General features: G+C 40.8%; 1 protein-coding gene across 2 annotated transcripts in view; it reads right to left on the bottom strand.

Moving 5' to 3' along the window:
- Nucleotides 1-216: 216 nt before the first annotated feature.
- The window catches only part of Gtf3c4 (general transcription factor IIIC subunit 4), a 30,487-nt gene continuing 8,255 nt past the window's right edge, over nt 217-22,448 (bottom strand). The window contains exons 3-5 of one of the 2 annotated variants that reach the window (XM_048431881.3): nt 10,549-10,679; nt 6,314-6,402; nt 217-4,201 (exon numbers count right to left, since the gene is read on the bottom strand). In XM_048431881.3, the coding sequence (XP_048287838.3) occupies nt 4,137-4,201; nt 6,314-6,402; nt 10,549-10,679 (285 nt within the window). In that variant the 3' untranslated portion in view covers nt 217-4,136. Of the gene's footprint in view, nt 4,202-5,774; nt 6,216-6,313; nt 6,403-10,548; nt 10,680-22,448 lie in introns of those variants that run through there. The other variant, XM_048431880.3, reaches the window with a different exon arrangement.

Genomic DNA, 22,448 nt, shown 5'->3' with positions numbered 1-22,448 from the left:
GAGCCTCACTCACCAGCCCTCCAGCTCTAGTAGCTGAGACTACAGTAGCTGAGTCCCGGCCCTGGGGGAGCATACAGGCTAATTGCACCACTACACACACTGGGGGAACAAGTAGCTGGCTTGTCTGGGTTGGCAGTTATCATTCTTAGTTTTTAGCAGAAACCTTGAAAGTTACAATTGCTTAGATAGTAAGAATTTAAAAATAAAAAAACGTCCTTTGCATAACCATAAAATTTTCTCTTTATTAAAAACAGTCAGGTGTAAACATACAATCCAAAGCCAAGCACAAACTTTAGCACAAGCATCGGGTAAAAAGAGGGTACAACCACTAAGCACAACAGACATCTGTTTGAACAAGTGTGATGCTCACACCCATGTCATATCAAATACAAATGTGAAATGAAGGCTTGGAAAACAGTTCATGGACACTTGGTTTTATATTAGTACCATACAGAGAGGCAGTGAGAACATGGACATTCACCTATGCCGCCAGCCAAATGTAGACCTGGGCTGGAAACGTCGCAATGCCCTCACTACCACCTCTTCTGCTGCACAATCTGGCCAGTGTTGGGTTTTCTGAGGCAGGTTCTTTCCACACAGTTCTGGCTGGTCTTCAACTTGATCCTCCTGCCTCAGCTTCCTGAGTGCTTAGAACATAGGTGTGTGCCATCATGCTGACTCACCCAATCTACTTTAGAGTATTTTTCTTTATGAAAACAACAGAACTTCATGACAGTGATGTAAACAGTAAACAGCCCTTTCTCTCCCCCAGTGCTGAGGATGGAACTTGAGGCCTCATGAGTGCTCTCCATCTACTGAGCTACACCCTCAGCCTTGAGATAAGAAACTTTTAATCTTAAAAACAAACAGGAGATTCAGAACTCCGAGGTGTGATCTGCTCAACCCAGAACCCCATATTTGCTTGAGAGCATACAGAGTGATTGGGATGCATACCTCCTCCTTCTCTGCTGAGCTCAATTACCATGAAGGAATAGTTAGGCCTTGCTGGTGAACATCTGGCTCTACCTAAACTCATGACTAGAACCCTGACTGCATCAGCGTCTCTCCCCTCAATATAAACATGACTTTGAAGAACAGAACCCATGAACACTACCTTCTGCCTGCTACTCGGGCAGAGATGCCATGTCTGTAGGCAGCTAGAAGCAAGGCTACCTTGAGTGTAGTTCCATTTAAGGACATTTCACCTACTGTGCGCTCAGGTTGACCGGCAGACACAAAGCAGATTTAACTTCAAGAACTTTTCAGCTTCAATAGAGAACAGTTGAGGGTCTAGTAACAGGAGAGTGTGAGGCACAGTCTAAAGTGTGTGGGGGCAATGATGCTCCACAGTAACTAAAGCCAGACAATCCACTTCGTTAGACCCTGCAGGGTCGTCCTTCCAATCCAATCCAAGGGGAAGGCAAGGTTGCTCTCTACCAGGACATACCATGAATGGCTGCCAAAGCCTGCCTGTGACTCCTGAAGTCTAAAGTGAAAGAGCTTTTAGTATCTCATTGACTGTTTTTTTTTTTGGGGGGGGGGTTCCATGCTGACTTGGAGTGCACTCCATTCAGCTCAGAATAGACGGCAACACTGTGGTGTCAAAGAGCCAAAGTCAGCTCTTGTCTCTTCTAGGAAGAACTACAACATGGCTTAGCCTTTAGAAATTTTATCACTATACATTTTTCTGGCCCTAAAAAGCATCCTAATGCCGCCTCTTGAGGAAAGTAAAGCAAGAAGGGGATGACCAGAACCCGAATCTAGTTCATTTCAGGAACTGTAGCCACTCAGCAAACACAGGCCATTTAGCTGCTGCCAGGGGTGCAGGGCTCCCAGACCAGGGCCGTGTTCTACCATCTGCACCTTACCTGTTACTAACATAGCTAAGCAAATGATTAAACTTTCCCAATATAAGAGGCAGGAACAGGCAGATATTTGAGTTCAAGGCCAGCCTAGTCTACAAAGGAAGTTCCAGGACAGTCAGGACTATTGCATAGTGAGACCCTGTCTCAAAAAAACAGAACAAAACAAACAGAAAACAAAACTTTCCCAATTCAATTAACTTGCTAAGCTTGTTGCTAGGTCTAGCCTTCTTGCTAGAGCCTAGAGGGACAAGCAGGAACATGTTACATCTGACCAGACTTCGATGGTGCTCACGACAGCCTCTGGCACATCTAGTAGTAGGCAAAGACAGTTTCAAGTCTAGGGGTGAACAAATCAGGACTTCAGCATGAACACCAACTAGAATAAACTACCCATTTCATACCTACAATAACAGAAGCAAATAAGACCTGATACATAGCAAGCAGTGTTGCAGCTTGTGTGGTCTCTGTAGAGTCTGCTCCAGCCTTCTAAATGCATGGCAGCAATCGATGGCTATTATTCTTCCCATGCTAAGACAGCTACCACAGCTGCAACTGAAAGCTCCCTCAACTCCATCCCGTAGCACAGGCAGTTCAAGCTGGAAGAGGCAACTATAAGACCCTGGTGTCACTCCCAGTTTTAAACAGTTAATAACCAAATTCCCCTGTGAAAACACCTAGGGAGTCTGATCCCAAAGTGCAAGAGAAAGAAAACTCGGCATGCGTAGTTGACAGAGTGGAGACAGTTATCAGTACCATCTCCACTCCTGCCATGTTTCCATGAAGAGTGACAGTTGTAGGCTGTGCTGCAGTCATGTATAGTCTGAATTGGGTCAGTCAGGGCTCTTTCTTTGCTGCCCCTCTGGTCTGGATAGATGCTGGTCTTAGGGTCTGTCCCCAGTGTGGAGCTATTTTTTCGAGGCGGGAAGTATGGCAGGATGGCATGTGGTCTCGGCTCTCACTGTGGTACCCAAGTACCAAGACAATATTTCTGAAGTGAGGACAGAATGTCTTTCACTACGGATATAAAATCAAAGCAGGAAAGTATGTTAAAATAAAAGCAGAATGGATCATGAAGGAGCAAAGCATTTCATGTTGTATACTTTCCACCCTACTTTCTAAATACATGTAAAATTTCAGAATGTGTGTACTAAATCCAGTTCATTAGCACCAATCCCAGAAAACGTACTTTAAAAAAAAAACCAAAGACTATGGTTCCAGAATGCTTTCAAGTCTGGTGAAGAGCTAGCAGTCAAACAAGTGTGTGTGTCTCCTCTGTATGCCCACAGAAAAATACCTGTATTTCAAATATTAAGGCCCTTTGGCAGGAGAGAAATTCCCAGGTTTGTCCACTTGAGCTGCACAAGCTTGCAGCAGAGCCTCAGGACCTCCAACTCCGTGTTGCCACCTCTCTCCAGAAATCCATAGGCCAACTTTCTCCCCAGATACTCAGTAAGACATCTGACTCAGTCAATGTTAAAAATACTGAAGCTTCAATTTAATACTAAAAGAAGAAAATACTTCCCCTCTATGTACCAATATCTAGGTTACACAGTTGGGGATAATGTGGGGCTGTGATTAGGAAAGGGGTACTCAATCTCTTCTGACATACTAAGGAGCTGGGTCAGGAAATCTGATGACACAGGAGATAAAAATAAATGACAATTATTAACTTCTAATAGTCATCTGATCATTTGATACATCAAGATTGACTTTATTTCTTGGCTTCAAAAATATAGTTTTAGGAAAATGTCTTCCATGTGTATGGAAACAAGTCAATGGGAAAATGAGTCTGCTGAGCAAACACCAGCCACACACAGCTTTAGACACTTTAAGATGTATTGGCACAGGAGTCACGTACCAACCAATTTGAGTCCTTTGGAGCCACAGGCAGTTCCAGACCAAAGCAAAATCTAAGTCACAGTGAGGTCCTCAGATTCTCTGGTAGAGCCCATTATGTCTCAAGGAGCAGAAGGCTTCTGCTCAAGTGCTTTAGGCAAGACACTTGAAAAGTAAGTTGTCCTCATTGGGTGAGGAGCTGAGGGTGGCTAATGTTCACCTCAAAATGACTCAAACTCTCTACATTTAGTCATTTAAAAGTTCCTGAAGATAGTGTTTGTGCTGGCGAAATGAGCTCAAGGAAGACCTCCCTGCTTCCAGTCAGAAGAGTGTATCTCCACTGTCCCGCTCCAGGTCCTCCAGCACACCTGCTCCTCAGGCTCCAGGGCACTTTCTACACCCACGTTCATGTTCCTCTATCCTCCTTACGAACACTCAGAAGACAGGAGAATCACAGAAGGGGCAAGGGCTCTGCAGCAACCTCTTAATCCAGTCAGGATCTGCAAAGGAAAGCCAGCAGCACAAGGGTCAGCCTCAGAAAAGGTGACAGGATTGGATGTGCATATACTGTAGTGCATGGCTAGGTGGCTCATGGATAAATGTGCGACTCCCAAAACTGGACCTGGGATGAGATAAAGGTCAGGGCAAAGAGGGAGCGCTTCAGGAAGCCACCTGTGCAAGGCACAGTGGTGCACGCCTTTAATCCCAGCACTCAGAAGGCAGAAAGGACGATGTTTATGAATCTTAGGTCCAGTTTGGTCTACATAACAAGTTCCAGGACAGCCAGGAGTACATATAAAGAGACGCGGTCTCAAAAAAAAAAAAAAAAAAAAAAAATCAACCAACCAAATATATCCCTTAACAAACCACAAAAAAAAAACTTAAAAAAGCCACAAGTGTTCAAGTTAACCAAGGACTATATTCACATGTTATTTTTTGTTTTTGAGACAGGGTCTTAACTACATAGTCCAGGCTAGACTTGACCACCCACTCACTCGATCCTCCTGCCCTTGCCTCCCTGGTGCTGGGATTATAGCTACAAGTTATTACGCCCAGTTTGTAAATTGTGAATAGTATGCTTTTGTAAAGTAACAGTAATACCAACTTTTCAGAAATGCTACCATAGCAGAAAAGTAGACAAGTAGTGACAACAGACCACTGCTGGCCTGTGAAATCTCTGCTCTATTCCAGTTCTACTCAGAACCCAGAGTCAAGGGTCGGGACTCTTGGTTTTAAACTCCTATCTTGCTGAAACATCAAGTCAACTGTAGTAACTGCTTAAGAACTCTCTAAATGTTTTAAACTAGGAACAAGGTGCAGACTCAGATGGAGAATTTTGGTCAACTAAAAGCAGATATAGAATCTAAGCTTCTGGGCTGGAGAGATGGCTCAGAGGTTAGGAGAACTGACTGCTGTTCCAGAGACCCTGAGTTCAGTTTCCAGCAACCACATGATGACTCACACACCCATCTATAATGAGATCTGGTGCCCAGAACACTGTATACATAATAAATAAATTAATTTAAAAAAGAAAAAGAATCCAAGCTGCCAACATGTAACCTTGAGAGAATTAGCAAAAATAAGTACGGATTGAGTTTTAGATACTCTTGTTTTCTGTTCATCAAAGCATGTTTGATTCTCCAAGCCTGTCTTACTGGTTCATTTGGTTGGAGTGTAGGGTTAGTGAAGCTCACACTAACAATTGGCATTCTATGACTATTAGACACCTGATCTCTTGTTTTTTTTTTTTAAATATTTATTTATTTATTATGTATACAATATTCTTTCTGTGTGTATGTCTGCAGGCCAGAAGAGGGCACCAGACCTCATTACAGATGGTTGTGAGCCACCATGTGGTTGCTGGGAATTGAACTCAGGACCTTTGGAAGAGCAGGCAATGCTCTTAACCTCTGAGCCATCTCTCCAGCCCCTGATCTCTTGTTTTTAACCTTTCTTCCTTTCTTCCTTCCTTCCTTTCTTCCTTCCTTCCTTCCTTCCTTCCTTCCTTCCTTCCTTCCTTCCTTTCTTTCTTTCTTTCATCCCCATAAGACTGGGTTTCTCTGTGTAGCCCTGGCTGTCCTGGAACTCACTTTGTAGACCAGGCTGGCCTCGAACTCACAGAGATCCGCCTGCCTCTGCTTCCCAAGTGCTGGGATTAAAGGTGTGCACCACCATTGCCCAGCTCTAAGATCTTATTTTCTAGCTAGCACTCTCAGAAACAAAAATATGTGAAAGAGCACACAGATCAACCAGGAACTAGCCCTCAATGGCTTCTAGAAGAGCAATACTGCACCAGTAACAACAACAGTTTGTGTAAGAGCATCATCTGCAGAGTGGCTACCCAAATATAACCCCTACATACTCCCTTGAGTCAGGCCCTCCCACTGGACTGAAGACCTTGTTGCAGAAGTAGATCAACAACAGCTCCCTATTCCACCATCAGCTGACATACAGCACACACATGCATTGTGAATTCCTGGGACCATTTGTTAACTGGTTCTGGCTTTACAGTAACTGCAGAGAGAAGAATGAGTCTGTGGTGAACCAAGAGCAGGACATTTATGTGATGTGGAACCTGACTCCACCCCACCCAAGGCTAAGCCAGCACCTACCTTCTGGAGTAGGGTGCCGGGCAATGCTGTCATGAAGCAAACACCGTCGGTATATCAAGCTCTGGCAGGACTGGTAGGTTAGAAAACACCTGAAAGACAGAGTCCAGTCAGAGGACGCTCTTTGGGCCCAACAGCACCAGAAAGCAGCAGGTGCTGAGAGAAACTCCCACAGTTATCAGGGCAATGCTTCCCTCTCTGCTGCTACCACATTCTGAAGTGACCAAAGTCTCTATGCAGGAAGTCACAGAAGTACTAGGAAAGAGTTCAGTCTGGTTCTCCCTAACTGCTTTCTTGATATGTAAACACTCACATATCATATGCAAAGCCACTCATTAGTTTTTAAGATAAAGTATATGGACCATCTTTAAGAGCCCTTAGGTCAGCAGTTTTCAACCTGTGGGTTGTGACCCCAGGGAGGGGTGAGCAGTCCTTTCACAGCGGTCATCCAAGATCACTGAAAAACAGATATTTACATTACAATTCACAACAGTAGAAAACTGAAGTTATGAAGTAGCAATGAAAATAATGTTATGGTTGGGGTCACAACATGAGGAACTGTATTAAAGGTTCACAGCATTAGGAAGGTTGAGAACCACTGGTCTAGGGGCACCTTAAGGTACTAGAGCTGGAAAGATGGCTCTCAGGGTAAGAGTGCTTGCTATGTAAGCATGAGGTCAGCCTGAGTTCAGATTCCAGCACCAAAGTAACAAACCAGTTCTGTTCCCACTTGCATCTGTAGCCTAGTACAGAGCGGGACAGAGACAGGAGAATCGCTGGGACTTACTGGTTGCCAGCCTGGCAGAAAAATGTGAGGTCTAGTTCCAAAAGAGACTTTGTGTCAAAAGAATAAAGTGGAGTGGGATAGAGGACACTCGATGTTCTTGTCTGGCACATACATCACACACAACACATGTACAACAGAGTGTAACTGCATTCTGGAGAAAATGAGAGGTAGCAGTTTTTTCTTTTCTCCTTCCTTCCTTCCTTCCTTCCTTCCTTCCTTCCTTCCTTCCTTCTTTCCTCCCTCCCTCCCTCCCTCCCTCCCTCCCTCCCTCCCTCCCTCCCTTCTTTTTTTGAGACAAGCTTTCTCTCTGTTAAAGTCCTAGCTGTCCTGAAACTAGCTCTTGTAGACCAGGCTGGCCCTGAGCTCACAGAGATTTGCCTGCCTCTACCTCTCGTGCTAGGATTAAAGGAGTGTACCATCACTGCCTACAGTGAGGTGGCAGTTTTCAAGTAAACAACTAAGGAGTAGAAAACAGAAGGTCAGGGGAAGGGACTCCAAAGTTGACCTTGGGACTTAGGTATACAGCAAAAAAAAAAAAAAGAAAAAAAGAAAGAAAGAAAAAAAAAAGAGTTCACCAGAGGGAAATTATACCAATGTATTTTGGGGCTAACCTTAATGAGAAAAATGAAAAACAACTTCCTTGAAACAACCCACAAACGTGGAAGGCATGAGCAGGCAGTGATTACAATGTGGGCTCTGAGCTCACTAACTTCAGGTAAGTTATTCTTAATATCCCTACGCCCCAATAACAGCCTATCCACAAAATGGAGATCCTCACGGGACTTCTCTGTGTGTGGTCACTGTGAGGATATGATCACTTAAGGAATGTGCATCTGTCCCAATTTATCTGGCATGCTGACAGTGCTCAAAAGATGTGAGTTTGATTACAAGCCTAAAATTTATCCAATATTAGATATCAGCCTCCTTGTAGGCCTGCAGGCCAGAAGAGGGCACCAGATCTCATTACAGATGGTTGTGAGCCACCACGTGGTTGCTGGGAATTGAACTCAGGACCTCCAGAAGATCAACCAGTGCTCTTAACCTCTGAGTCATCTCTCCAGCCCCCAATATTAGATTCTTAACTACTCTTTCTCTTCAAGGAAAAAGGTGCCTGAACAGTCAAGCGAGGAAAAAAACATGTCAACAAGAGAAGGTAACATAGAGCACCCACATGCTTGAAGGTTCCAGCTCTACTTCCATTATGAATGGAACTCTGGTTGGGCGATGGTGGCGCACACCTTTAATCCCAGCACTTGGGAGGCAGACGCAGGCGGATCTCTAAGGTCAACAGAGTAAGATCCACTCTTACTCTACACAGAGAAACTCTATCTTGAAAAGCTAAATAAATAAATAAATAAGTAAATAAATAAATAAATAAATTAAAAAAAAGGGAAACAAAATCCTGGGCACAGTGGCACATGCCTGGGAGGTTGAGGCAGGAGGATCATTAAATTTGAGACCAGCCTCATAACACAGTGAGATCTGTCAATAAAACACACACAACAAAACAAGAAAGAAAATGAATGAATGAATGGATAAATGGTATGTGTATCATAGTCCTGTTGTAGTTAAATGAATCTAACTGATGAGATTCTAAATGTTAAATGTTAAATGTTAATGATTAAACTGAATCTAAATGTTCTGCTGAGCATTAGCAAACACTGCTTTAGTCTCTGTGCTCAGAGAACTGCCTAGTCCAAAGGAAGGGTAACTAGGCAAAGATATAAAAGGGCCTCCTGTGGTGATACAGGTGTTTGATCCCAGCACTCAGGAGACAGAGCTTGAATTCAAGGCCAACTTGGGCTACAGTGAGACCCCATCCTTATTAAAAAAGAAAGAATGAATGGAATGTGAAAGGAGAATAAGGAGAAAACCAGCAAAGTAGAGGGATATATAGGACCAGACAGAAGTGTGTGTGTCAGGGAGCGAGGTGCGGGAAGGAGGGAGGGAGAGAGAGAGCTGGGGCGAGAAGCCTCAGCTGAGAAGCATTAGGACTCTACTGTGTCCCTGCAGACATCCTCAAGTGGGAGGGGTGCCATATGGACCTGAGCAAGGTGGCCTGTTCTCCTGGATGGAGAAATCTGGGACCTGAGCTCAGAGCAAGGATGAGGGCTTGAAGAGGCAAGAACAGGCTGTGAAAAGTCTGCAAATTATGTAAAGTTTTAGCTTTTCAATTCAGAAATGGTCAGCTCCTGGAGAGCTTTTATTGGTTTTTGTCTTACAAATGCTAGAGGTATGCTCTATCATGGACCCAAATCCCTAGTCCTAGTGGAGAGTACTGACTACTGATGTGACAAGGGCTGATAAAGATTGAATATCATGGCCACAACTTCAGAGAACAGACTGAGGGTTCGAGTATGGAAGCAGCAGGTGGAAGATAGCTACCATCATATGCATGAAAAGGATGGTGTTTGAGCCAGGGCTGTAGAGGCAGAAATGATGAGGGGGCTGGATTCTTTGTAAAGTGCCAAGGCAACAACTAAATATGGATGCCTGATGTAGATGGGTCTTCTGTCTATATGTTATTTTCATTGGTTAATAAAGAGACTGCCTTGGCCCTCTGATAGGACAGAAAATTAGGTAGGCGGAGTAAACAGAACAGAATGCTGGGAAGAGGGCAATGAGGCAGACACCATGAAGCCAGCCACCAGGTCAGACATGTTGAATCTTTCCCGGTAAGCCACCACCTCGTGGTGCTACACAGATTATTAGAAATGGGTTAATCAAGATGTGAGAGTTAGCCAGTAACTAACTCTCTACAGATAATGGGCCAGGCAATGTTTAAATGAATACAATTTGTGTGTTGTTATTTCCGGGGTTAAGCTAGCCGGGCGGGAGCTGGGCAGGACGAAAAGCAGGCCTGCCTGCAGCTCCTCACTACAGATGCCAGGCAGGCAAGGAAGTTAACTTGCAAGTCTGAACTGAAGCAGACACAAACCAAATAAGAGAATGCTTGAGGAATGGTGGATGATGACCGTAAGGATAGGCCTGGGATGGGCACTGAGGAGATGAGGCAGGATCCACGGACATCTGGATGTGAAGTTAGAGACTGGAGGAAAGCTAGGTAATAAAGTATCTCATGGAGAAGGGGGTGACAGGAAATAAGAGCCCACCAAAGTCACCTCTTTGGCTAGGCTAAGGGGACAGGAAAAGGATTCTTTCATTATGAAAATTGTTTATTGGTTTTGCTGTCTGTCAACTTCATACAGGTATATAATATATTCTGATTACTCTCTCTGATGCCCTATCATCTCTCCCATGACTGTTACACGCCCCTCTCCTTTTACTATGAAACTTAACTAAAAAGTACACATCTCTAAGACCCTAACCCTGACCACAAGGCAAACAGCAACCCAAGCAAGCACAGATAGTTCATCCATAAAGCAGATCAGCCCTGGATGGTGATTCTGGGTTACACAAAACTGAGACAGGAGCAGCCTTGGGGGCTTACCGGAGCCAGATGTGCCCATTGGAACAAACTGCCTGCTTGCGATCCGTGAATGGCAAGATCTCTTTACACAGACTGCAGTGCTCGGGGAAGGTCTGCTTATTCATCTTCTTGGAGATATGTCCAATCAGGACCTGGTAAGACACCATGGGTGGTAGAGTGAGGGGTGAGTACAGGTAAGGGTACTCACAGGCAATACAGGGTTGTGTCAGAGACAGGTGAGGCGTACCTCTACAGACTAACCTGTTATCCAAAGAGTTCAAAATCTGTACCTTTGACCAATGTCAACAGCAAAGTAAAATAAATAGATACAGTGACCCTGACTTCTAGAGTGAACCCTAACTTCAAGGGAGAAATCTCTGAAATCCAAGCTCTCTTACTTTGTTTTAATTGCTTTAGAAGTAGTTATAGTTTTTACTTATGGTGCTTTAAGAAAAATTATAATTTCCCCAAGCAAGAAATGTGGACTATTGTGAATTTTGCAGAAATAAGACAACTTCTTTAAAAGAGAGTTTGTTCATTTGTGTGTCACTTGTGTGCAGGTGTCCACAGAGGATCCCTTGAAGCTAGAGCTACAGTGGCTGGGTCCTCTAGAAGAGCAATAGGTGCATTTCCAGCCCACAAATGTTTAGTCTTTTATCAGATTTATAAAATCCAAAGAGGACTGATCTAGTAGCTCCTGCACCTGAGATAACCTGAGGGACCCAGCTGGGAGAAGGTGCTTTTCTTGGCACTACTGAGAGTACCTCTGTTTTGGTGGTCGTTGCCTTGGTATTGAATGTGTGGGACCTTGCACACTGTAGATAAGCACTACCACTGAGTTCCACATCTCTTTCAGTTCTTATTTCTATGAAAGGCTCTTAGTAAGCTGTCCAGACAATCTGGAACTTGATCTTACCTCAGTCTCTGGAGTAGTCGTATTAGATTATAGATTTGTGCTCCTATACCTGGTTTAAAATTACATTCTTTAAAAAAGTTGTCTGGCCGGGCAGTGCACACCTTTAATTCCAGCACTTAAAAGGCAAGGCAGACGGATTTCTCTAAGTTCGAGGACAGCCTGGTCTACAAGAGCTAGTTCCATGACAGTCTCCAAAGCTACAGAGAAATGCTGTTGGAGCTATAGAGATGGCTCAGCAGTTAAGAGCACTGCCCGCTCTTCCAAAGGTCCTGAGTTCAATTCCCAGCAACCACATGGTGGCTCACAACCATCTGTAATGAGGTCTGGTGCCCTCTTTTGCCCTTCAGGCATACACGCAGACAGAATACTGTATACATATATATAAATATTTTTTTAAAAAAAATCTGTTCTAAAAAAAATCTTGTCTCGAACAACAACAACAACAACAACAACAAAAACCCTCAAAAACTCCCCACAAGTATCTGGAAAACACACATTTTTTTAAAATTATTTTTTTTGGAAAACACACACACATTGCCGTAGAGGTATGGGATATAACAACCCTTAAACCCCTTCTTTTACAAATAACTTGTGTCTTTCCTAGGTCTGGATGTATTTATGCTTTACTTCTTCTGGTAGTCTACAATATTTTGTACTTTTTGGGTTAAATAAGTCACCCAGATCTCAAAGGGTATCTTAATTGCTAATCTGAGAGTAGCCATATCAGCTCTTCTGAATATAACTTACAAATTTGTGTGTGTGTTTGTGGTTTTTTCTTTTGCTTATTTGTTTGATTTTCTGATTTTTTTTTTGAGACAGGGTCCCACTATGTAGTTCTGGCTGTCCTGAACTCATATAGACCAGGCTAGCCTCCAACTCATAGAGATCCTCTGCCTCCTGAATATTGAAGCATAAGCCACCACACCAGGCTTAATTTACAAATTTAAATTACCTTTGGTCTTGTATTTTGGTTTTCAAAATTCTTCACGTCAAGGACAGACACCCTCACTCCTCTTTTCCAGGTAAGCCTAACATTCCACCAAGTGGTGCAGAAGTAAAAATGGCCCAGTGCTCTATAGCAAAGCAGAGCTGGGCCCAAGTACAACCCGAGGAAGAGCTCCTTCTTCTATGTACTCTTTGAGGCTTCACTTATGGAAGTCAACTGTTTAGTTTGACTTGTGTATTCTCTAGAATAATCCTTCTCTAGGAATAAGTAAAATCTGTTTTTTGGGGGGGATAAAAAAATCTTAATCTTCTTTATGTATAAAGCACAGATATACTTACAAGATAAAAACAAGTATACAATATGTCTGTGGCAGGAAGTCATGGGCAGGAACTAGAAGAGGGGAGAATGGAGTACTTGGGAATGAAAAACAGGTTGAGAAATATATCATGCCACATGCCCAATAGTCACAGAACATCTAAAACTACAGTAAAATCAATACTATAGGCTGAAAAGACTTTGTATGAAGCAGATCTGGATTATTAGACTACAAAAGTTATTCTTTAATCAGAACTCAAGATACAACAGCCAAGTAGGGTATAATCTCCATTGTTTTCACACTGGCTTAACCAGAAACCATAACCATGTTAGACATGGCTCTGCAAACAGGCATCTAAATAAGAATACTAAAGAATGAATGCTATTACCTTCCATAAATGCTTTTGTTAGCACACCATAGATTATTTATAGTAATTCTAACCAGTCCCGTGACAATGAAAAACAAAATACTCTTCCACACAATTTAGAAGACAGAAAACGGTTTAAATGTTGACTTTTAAAAAAAGAATAGTCATGTACATGACCAGTACTATGTTTAGGATCACTACAATTGTCCTGCAGCAGTTTCAGGGGTGGACAAATGCACTCTGAATGAGTTAGCAGGGACAAAGCTATCTAGACTTCTCCTTTTCCATGAAACTTTAGACAGCGAGTATCAATATCCAGAGTGAAAGGAAACGACTTGTGATTTATCCTTTCAGTGTACAGCCTTGGTGGGGAACTCTTTAGGATTCCACAGCTTTAATGGTGTTCTCCCAACCAGCCCTGGGAGGCTAGGGAATAGTTTCTTTTCTGCAAGAACCCACAGGATGATAACCTGCACCAGGCACCTTACTTACGGGCACATCCTACCATATTCCTTATGCATGTAGCCATCTCATTCTCTCAGAACTGTGAAGTCTGTGGGAGAAACTGTAGAACTATTACATTGTTTCAATACCAAAATAAATGTAATAGTTTGGTTTAAAGAAAATGAACTAAACGTAACAACTGTTTTCTTAGCTGGGCAGTGGTGGCACATGCCTTTCATCCCAGCACTCCCTAGGCAGAGACAGGTGAATCTCCATGAATTCAAGACCAGTCTGGTCTACAAAGTGAGCTCCAGGACAGCCAGGGCTGTTACACAGCAAAACCTTGCCTCAAAATAAAATAAAGCAAATAAGCAAACAATTGTTTTCTTTACCATAGCCAACCTCAAGTCTTTCAAGTAGAAAACAAACACCCACAATGAACACTTGTAAAATATGATGGAGAGAACACTGGTGGGCATCTCCCACGGCTGTGACTGTGCACTACTGTGGGAACTTCTTCAGCCAATAGTTGTTAAGATACCAGCCCACTTGGGCATGGTCTCTTGTACTATAAATGTAGACATAAAGCTTGCTTGGTTCTCTCTTGGCTGCTGGATTTGGTTCCTGTTTCCTGCTCATGCAGAGGACTGCTGATCTGTGAGTCTACCCCTAAATAAAGAACCCTTTATTATACTCCATTCTGAGCTAATGTGGGACTGCTTTACTGTAATCTTCTACATCTGGTGCCCACGTAGATCCTGATTCTATGCCTATCGGGACCGGCTCAAAAGGTCCCAGCTGAAGGTGTCCCACTCCTGCCCAACTTGATTTCACCTAAACATCTTTTTTTTTGGCCAAAACCCCACTGCAATTAGACCCTCTGCGCAGCAACTTGGCAATTCCTGGGCTTGCAATGCTCTCCCGCTCCCTGCCCCTGCAACATTCCCCGATGCGTGGCAATTTCAGCAGCTTCTGGTTTGTGTTCCCGGCTCCTGAACTCTGGGTTCCTTGATATTCTGGCTACCAAGAAACTCCATGTACGGAACCAATTTAATTGTTTTTAATCTGTCAAGCATATTTGTCAGTATTTATGCAGGCGCCAATGCAGAACTGAGCAGGGCTGTTAACACTGCCGCAGGTCACATCTCTCCGGCAAGGGCCAGCAACCATGACACCTGCTGGCCAATAAAGATTTTTAAAAATATTTATTTATTATGTATACAATATTCTGTCTGTGTGTATGTCTGCAGGCCAGAAGAGGGCACCAGACCACATTACAGATGGTTGGTTGTGAGCCACCATGTGGTTGCCAGAAATTGAACTCAGGACCATTGGAAGAGCAGGCGATGTTCTTAACCACCGAGCCATCTCTTCAGCCCATAAAATAATTATTTATTTTAGTGGTGTATATCTGTGTGAGGGTGCTGGATCCTGGAGTTACAGACAGTTGTAAGCTGCCATATGGGTGATGGGAATTGAACCTGAGTCCTCTAGAAGAGCAGTCAGTACTCTTAACCGCTGAGCCAGCTCTCCAGCCCCCTGATAAAGATTATTACACCTACCACAATTTACTGAAATCTCATAATGGAGGTAAGTTCATTTGATAAATTAATAAATTTGAAGTTATATGATGGCAGACAATATCACCACCCAAGAATTTAACAACCTTTTTGCTTATACCATGGATGGTATTCTGTAAGGCTTAGATGGTTTTTCTAATGCATCTATTTATTTGATATTGGAACTTAGCTTTGTTTTTTCATATTATATCCTTAACAAATGGTTTGATAATAGAGCCAAGAATGAGGCACTTTTAGAAGTGCCTAATAATGAGCAGCTAGCTGACAGGATTTATGCCACTGAAAATCAAAAGTTAGCTGAAAAAATGAATACCATTGAAAAGTATAATATTAATTTGTCAGACAAAATTCAATCCATATCAAAGGGTGCCGAGAAATTATCTGAAAGAATTCAAACTATTAAATTTGATACTCAAAATCTGTCAACAAGTTATTGATAGGTTAACAGAGTATCTCTCCAGGCAGGAAATCTGCATGCCATCCAAATATCCAAGGATGAGAAGTTATCATTAATGGAAAAATCTCATACCTTGGAATCATATGTGCAGAATGAGGATCGGAAGTTATTTGAGTCGATGAAATCATTAGAAATATTCACAGATCAAGAGATTCAGGCTTTACAAAAGACAGTGGTAAAAAGATTTGAAATGATTGAGGAAATTATTGAAACTGGTGAGCACAGAGAAAAGGTACAAGGACATGATTCAGCATCGCCAGTATGTGTCAGAGTCGCAGATGACTTATCAAGGGTTTTAGCTACTCATCCTGTAATCACCTCTGACAAACCACCAAGTACTAAATACCCAAAAGGATTTAAAGAATGTAAATGGAAACCTACAGGTATGAATGGTGTAACAAAAAATTCAGTAAGCAGTAGTACCTTATGGCTTCCATTCATCATTTATTAGGGAGATGGTAAAGACATGGGCTTCAAGTAATAAGGCTACCCCCATACTATAGGCTTCAATTAGTTTCAGCAGTCCTGGAAGATGGGCCACAATTACTATGGAAATGCTACTAGCAAGAGGAGGAAAAAAAATTAGAACAGGGAAAAGCATAAAGATTTGAGGTTTCTCAAGATCAAATTCTTGGTGAGGAAACTTATGCTGACCCACAGGATCAAGCTCTTTAAGATGAACAAATCTTGTCCCTATGCCACATAGCAGCCTTAAATGCGTGGGAGAGGATTCACGAACTAGGAAAAGAACTGAATAATATAATAGGGTTAAAGAGGCCAAAGAGAACCCTTCAGTGACATTTTACAAAGATTAACTAAAGCTGTACAAATAGGAGTAACAGATCCAGAAGCTAGACAAGTACTTATTGAATCTCTGGCTTTTAAAAATGCAAACTTAGAATGCAAAAAGATACTTGGGCCTTTAAAGGTTAGATCAGCTTAGATCAGCACCAGTGGATGAATAGATCCTGCATACAATGAACATTGAGGTATCTGACTATAATTTTGAGGTTGGATAGGAGAAGCAATTTCCAAAGGAATAAAGAGACATCAAAATGCCAAATATTTTAATTGTGGTAGAATAGGACATCTGAGAAGGGATGTACACAGGGCATTCCTAGAAATAATGTCTCCTCTGAGAATTACAAAAGTAGAAGGTCTCAACCTTTGGGATTATGTAAAGATGTGGCAAAGGCTGACATTGGACCAATGAACGTAGATCAACAAAAGACAGACAAGGCAACCCATTACGATTGGGAAACTCCTTGGGGGGCTACTCGTAGGCCCCAGGTCAAATGTGGTCCAGTCATTCCCAGTTCCTATGGATGACGTGTCTCACAAGGAAAATTTACAAATCTAGTACCTGCTATAAAAAAACAAAACAACAACAAACAACAACAACAACAAACCCATGCTGTTCTGGATGACAGAATAAACAGAGGATGAATCAAAAATTCCAATAGAAAATAGGAGACATGTATTTTGGCAGACTTCGATAAATGATCAAAGACGAAAGCTAAGAGTACGGATAAATAACATTGTAATAAAGGATTACTGGACACAGGTACAGATGTGACCGACTATCATTACTCCAAAATCTTGGTATCCGAATTGGCTTCTTCAGGAGGCAGATGTTCAATTCCTAGGAATTGGAACCCTATCTCAAGTGAAACAAAGCATGAGATGAGTTGAATGCATATGGTCAAAAAGACAGAGAGGAAGGCTGAGGCCGTATGTGGTTAATATTGCAGTGAATTTATGGAGCCATGACCTGCTGTAGCAATGGAATACCCAGATTAACATTCCTGAAGTCCCAGAAACATAGTTTCTGGGAAGGATATAAGGTACTATAAAAAACGGTCACCAGTCATTCAGGCTATACAAAAACACAAACCAACTAACCTTCAGAGGTACCAATAGCCCTACCTTTAAAATGGTTAGCTGAGGAACCAATATGGGTTAAACAATGGCCTTTAACAAAAGAAAAACTACAGGCTTTAGAACAGCTGGTACAGGAACAACTAGATGCTCACCATATTGAACAATCAAACAGCCATCGGAACTCTCCTGTATTTGTTGTTAAAAAGAAAACTGAAAAATGGAGAATGGTGACAGATCTAGAGCTGTCAACAAGGTAATTCAGCCTATGGGCACTCTACAATCTGGAATTCCTCTGCCTTCTCTATTACCTAAAGGAGGGCCTCTCATAGTTATTGATTTAAAGATTGTTTCTTCACTATACCTTTACAAGAAAAGGAAAGAGAAAAATTTGCCTTCACAGTGCCTACTTTAATAATTCTCAGGTAAAGTAGGAGATATCAATGGACCGTTTTCCCACAGAAAATGCTGAATAGCCCCACCCTGTGCCAATATTTTGTAAATCAACCATTGGAAATGATATGTAAACAATTTCCTAAATCTATAATTTATGATTACATGAATGACATTGTGTTATCCGATTCAAATGCAGATACTTTAGAAAGAATGTTTGAAGTAGTAAAGAAAGCTTTGCCTAAATGGGGATTACAAACTGCTCCTAAAAAATACAAAGAGGAGATTCTATCAATTACTTAGGTTATATAATAGGTTTACAGAAATTAGAACACACAGAAAAAGCAAATTAGGAGAGACCAATTGCAAACTCTTAATGACTTTCAAAGATTGTTAGGAGATATTTCCAATCTACGATCCACTGTTGGGATAACACCTGATCTAGTAATTCATTCAAACAAAACCTTAGACTTAACCTTAGACAAAACCAAAGACTTAAACAGTCTCAGGGAATTAACAGATGAAGCTGAGAAAGAATTAATTTTGGTTGAAGAGAAATTACAGAAGGCACATGTAGATTGGGTGAATCCAAATATTAACTGCATTCTAGTCATATTGCCCTCTAGAACTTACCCTACAGGAATTTTAATGCAGAGGGAAGATATTATCTTAGAATGGATCTTTTTTAATCACATAAACCGAGTAAAAAATTAAAAACTTATATGGAAAGGGTCTCTGAATTAACTAGAAAAGGAAAATTGAGACTTCCTCAACTAAAAGGAATAGACCCATCAGAGACTAGAATGCCTTTTACTACTGATGAAATTAAAATATTATGGAAAGACAATGAACCCTGGCAAAGAGCTAGCACTATTTTTTTAAAGGAGAGATTAATAGCAATTATCCCCAAAAACAATAGAATTAACCTTATAAAGAGAACTACTTGGATTCTTCCCCACACTGTACATGACACATCAATAACTGGAGCCCACACATTCTATACTGATGCAAAAAAAAAAATCAGTAAAGGCAGGTTACAAATCTGAAGACTTAAGTAAGGCGGAACAAAGCCCTTATAATTCTGTTCAAAAGGCAGAATTATATGCTATTCTCATGGTACAAAGGGATTTTAAAGAACCTTTCAATATGGTTACCGATATTGAAGAGTTGTCTTATATATTGAAACTGTTGAATTTATACCACATAATACAGAATTGACTTCATTATTCATTCAGGTTCAAGATATAATCAGGAATAGGCTTTGACCCATATACATAACACACATCCAATACCATATGGGTCTGCCAAGTCCTCTAGTACAAGGTAATGCAGAAATCGATCGATTATTGATTGGAAGTGTGCTGAAGGCTTCAGAATTTCATAAGAAACATTATGCCAATAGCAAAGGTTTAAAGAAGAGTTTTCTATTACACAGCAAAAAGCTAAGGAGATTATAATGAGATGTTCTACTTGCTCTTTCTATAACCAAATACCATTATCTGCAGGGAGTAACCCAAAGGGATGAAATCTGGCAGATGGATATGTTTTATTTTGCAGATTTTGGAAAATTAAAATATGTATACCACACCATTAATACTTATTCAGGTTTTCAATGGGCAACTAACTATTTTGAGCTCAGAAAAGGTTGATTCAGTAATCACACGTTTATTAGAAGTTATGACCATCATGGGTATACCTGCACAAATAGACAGATAATGGTTCAGCATGTATTTCTAAGAAAATGAAACAGTTTTTTGCTTACTATAATATAAAGCATATTACAGGTATACCAAACAATCCTACAGGCCAGGCAGTTATAGAAAGATCAAATCGAACTATAAAGGATATGTTAAACAAACTAGAAGGGGATGGAAAATACACACAGAAATAGATTGCATAATGCTTTCTTAACCTTGAATTTTCTTAATGCTAATGAGAAAGGAACAATGGCAGCAGACATTGGATAATAGAAAAAACCTCTACATTAAATCAGTCAGTATATTTCAAAGATGTAGTGACCTCATAATGGAAACCAGGAGATGTGCTACGTTGGGGAAGGGGTTTCGTTCTTGTTTCCACAAAAGAAGAAAAGTTTTGGATGCCATCAAAATAAAGATTCGGTTTGAAAAGGAGAAACCTCTTGAGACAGAGAAATGACAGCTCATCTACAGAGGTGACAATCATACGGGTTGGAAGGAAACCTCATAAGGATTGGGGCAGGGTTCTGTTTTTTTCTTTGTAGGAAAATATCCATCTTCAAAAAAAATCAAAAGACCTTCAACATCTAGATGCCTAAAGGAAAAACCAAAGTGTCACTAAGTAAAGAGAAATCTGACTAATAATAACATATCATCTGCAGGGTAAAATTTCATTACCTGAACATGTATATATCTCTACTTAAAAATTAAAGCTGGCTTTGGAGTTGGACAATGGCTAACCTTCTCTAAATCTAAGCATGCTGTTAAGAGAAAAATTCAGAGTTTCTGTCTCATATCAGGAGCCATATGGTATGGGACAGAAAGAAGAAAAGAATTTAGGAATGATTTTATTTTTCCCCATAAATATTTTTGTCTCTATCATACCTTTCATTGAATATATGTCTATGTGAATATGTTTAAGTTTTCCACAGTGAACAATAAATTTTCCTGCAGTAATCTTTGAAATTTCCAGGAAAAAGATGGGGGCCACAGAAGAACAATTCCACCTGGTTGATATGATGTCATGATGCTGATAACAGTATTTTAAGAGCAGTTTTGGGTATGAGTTGTTCACAATGATTCCAACTTGGTTAGCTGAAATGGTGCACGTTCTTACAATGTTCTGGCCAAAACTTCTAATAAGAACTTCAGAAAAACCCTATCAACTACTCAGAGACTATTTGCAATTATACCAGACAGCAATCTTGAAAATTAACCATCATTTTAGTTTTATAGGATCCCATAGAAAGAACAGCAACCCCATGACAGCTGGAAGTAATTCTAGAAGACAACATCCCTTCTCCAAACAAAGTTTGTCCTCAGGCTTAGGGACATCAATTAGGGATTGATTATAATTGGTATAGGGTTGGGGTGGAAATTATGAGGCTCAGGGATCTCTTTGGGGGGAAAAATGGGAAATTAGATGGGAAAATAGGTAGATTAGTATGAGCTTACTCACACTAATAATAATAAGGAATAATAGAGTGAATATTTGTAAGCTATTATTTATGGACAATTTACATTGGTATAGATTCTTGTATATTGATACAAATTCAAATTATATTTGTTATATGAAAAATGCTATTTCTGTTTACAGTAGTTGTACACATGTGCAAAGTTATTTTGTTATATTGTATGCATACATATTTCTACATCTACTTAAGACATTTGGTATATTGATACAATTTTAGAATACATTTATCATACTGTACTATACATTTCTACCTCTGATCAAGATACTTATACATTGTTTACATTTTGAGGTCACTGCCCACGTTTGCTGCACAGTTGTTTAAAGACTGTTTAATATTCTAATATGTGATCTTACTCTTTAAGCTATATAGGTATTAAGAATTACAGGTCAATAGTATCCATGTTTGTCATAGTTAGACTAATCAGGCTCTTTATATACATAGAGATATATTCCACATTGATAGGTAATCTTCAACTACTTCAAAGAACTGTAGATTATTTAAATAACTTAGGGTTCTGTTGATGTGAGACACAATTGCTCCTGGCAGCACTGACCTATTCCCGAGAGAATGTTGGGCACTAAACTCCACTTGGAGTTTGTTTTCTTCTTGGCAAAACTGGCCTTTGGGCAAAGAACTGTCCATGCCTCAATCACTGACAAAATGCATGGTGTCCAGATTGGACAAGCAGTGCTGCAGGAGCTACTTTTGCTCCTTCAGCCAATAGCCTTTGAGATACCAGTCCACTGGGTTGTGGTATCTTTCGCTTTAAAAATAAGTGGCGGCAGCTCTCTCTCTCTCTCTTGCTTGCTTCGGATTCCGCTTCTGGCTATCAGACGCTTTTCCTGGTCCTGCAGGAGGCTGTTGTCTAGGACGGTGATCTGTAAGTTTTTTCTTTTAAATAAATAACCCTTTTATTAATCTTAATTCTGAGTTGGTGTGGGATTGTTTTGTTTTGTGACTTACTCCATTAAAGCAGGATACAAGAAAGAAGACTGCCAAACCTTGCCAAGACAGGGTAAGACAGTTTTGAAATTTTTTCTGCCTCTGACAATGGTCTGTCAGTTACTCTAGGCCTTAGCCAAAGTTGGAAGCTCCAACGTTGCAAATGAGACTCTGGATGATTGCCCAGGTAGTCAGTTGTCTTCTTATATTTATTGCACATTTTGGAAGTTGCCTGATTGCACTTTCTGTTTATTCAAGTAATATTTAATTATTTTCCTTCCCAGGTATTCGATGGAGTTGAAGACTAGATAGTCATAGTTACTTTACTCTCATGACTTAGCTAATTCATTTCTAATACAAGGCTTAGAGACCTTAGGATAGGATAATTATTAATATATTTAGCATATGTTTTTTGCTTGATATTGTTTATGATGGTTGTAATTCTAATTTTTATACTTAACAAATGATGCATGTTAATAAAAGCTCAGAGACTGAAATTGGGGTCCAAGA

Source organism: Myodes glareolus, chromosome 21, assembly GCF_982192425.1.
Source record: "Myodes glareolus chromosome 21, mMyoGla1.1, whole genome shotgun sequence".
In the NCBI taxonomy this organism is placed as follows: Eukaryota; Metazoa; Chordata; class Mammalia; order Rodentia; family Cricetidae; genus Myodes; species Myodes glareolus.
Note: the sequence above shows the minus strand (reverse complement) of the source record. Positions and strands in the feature narration are given on the sequence as shown.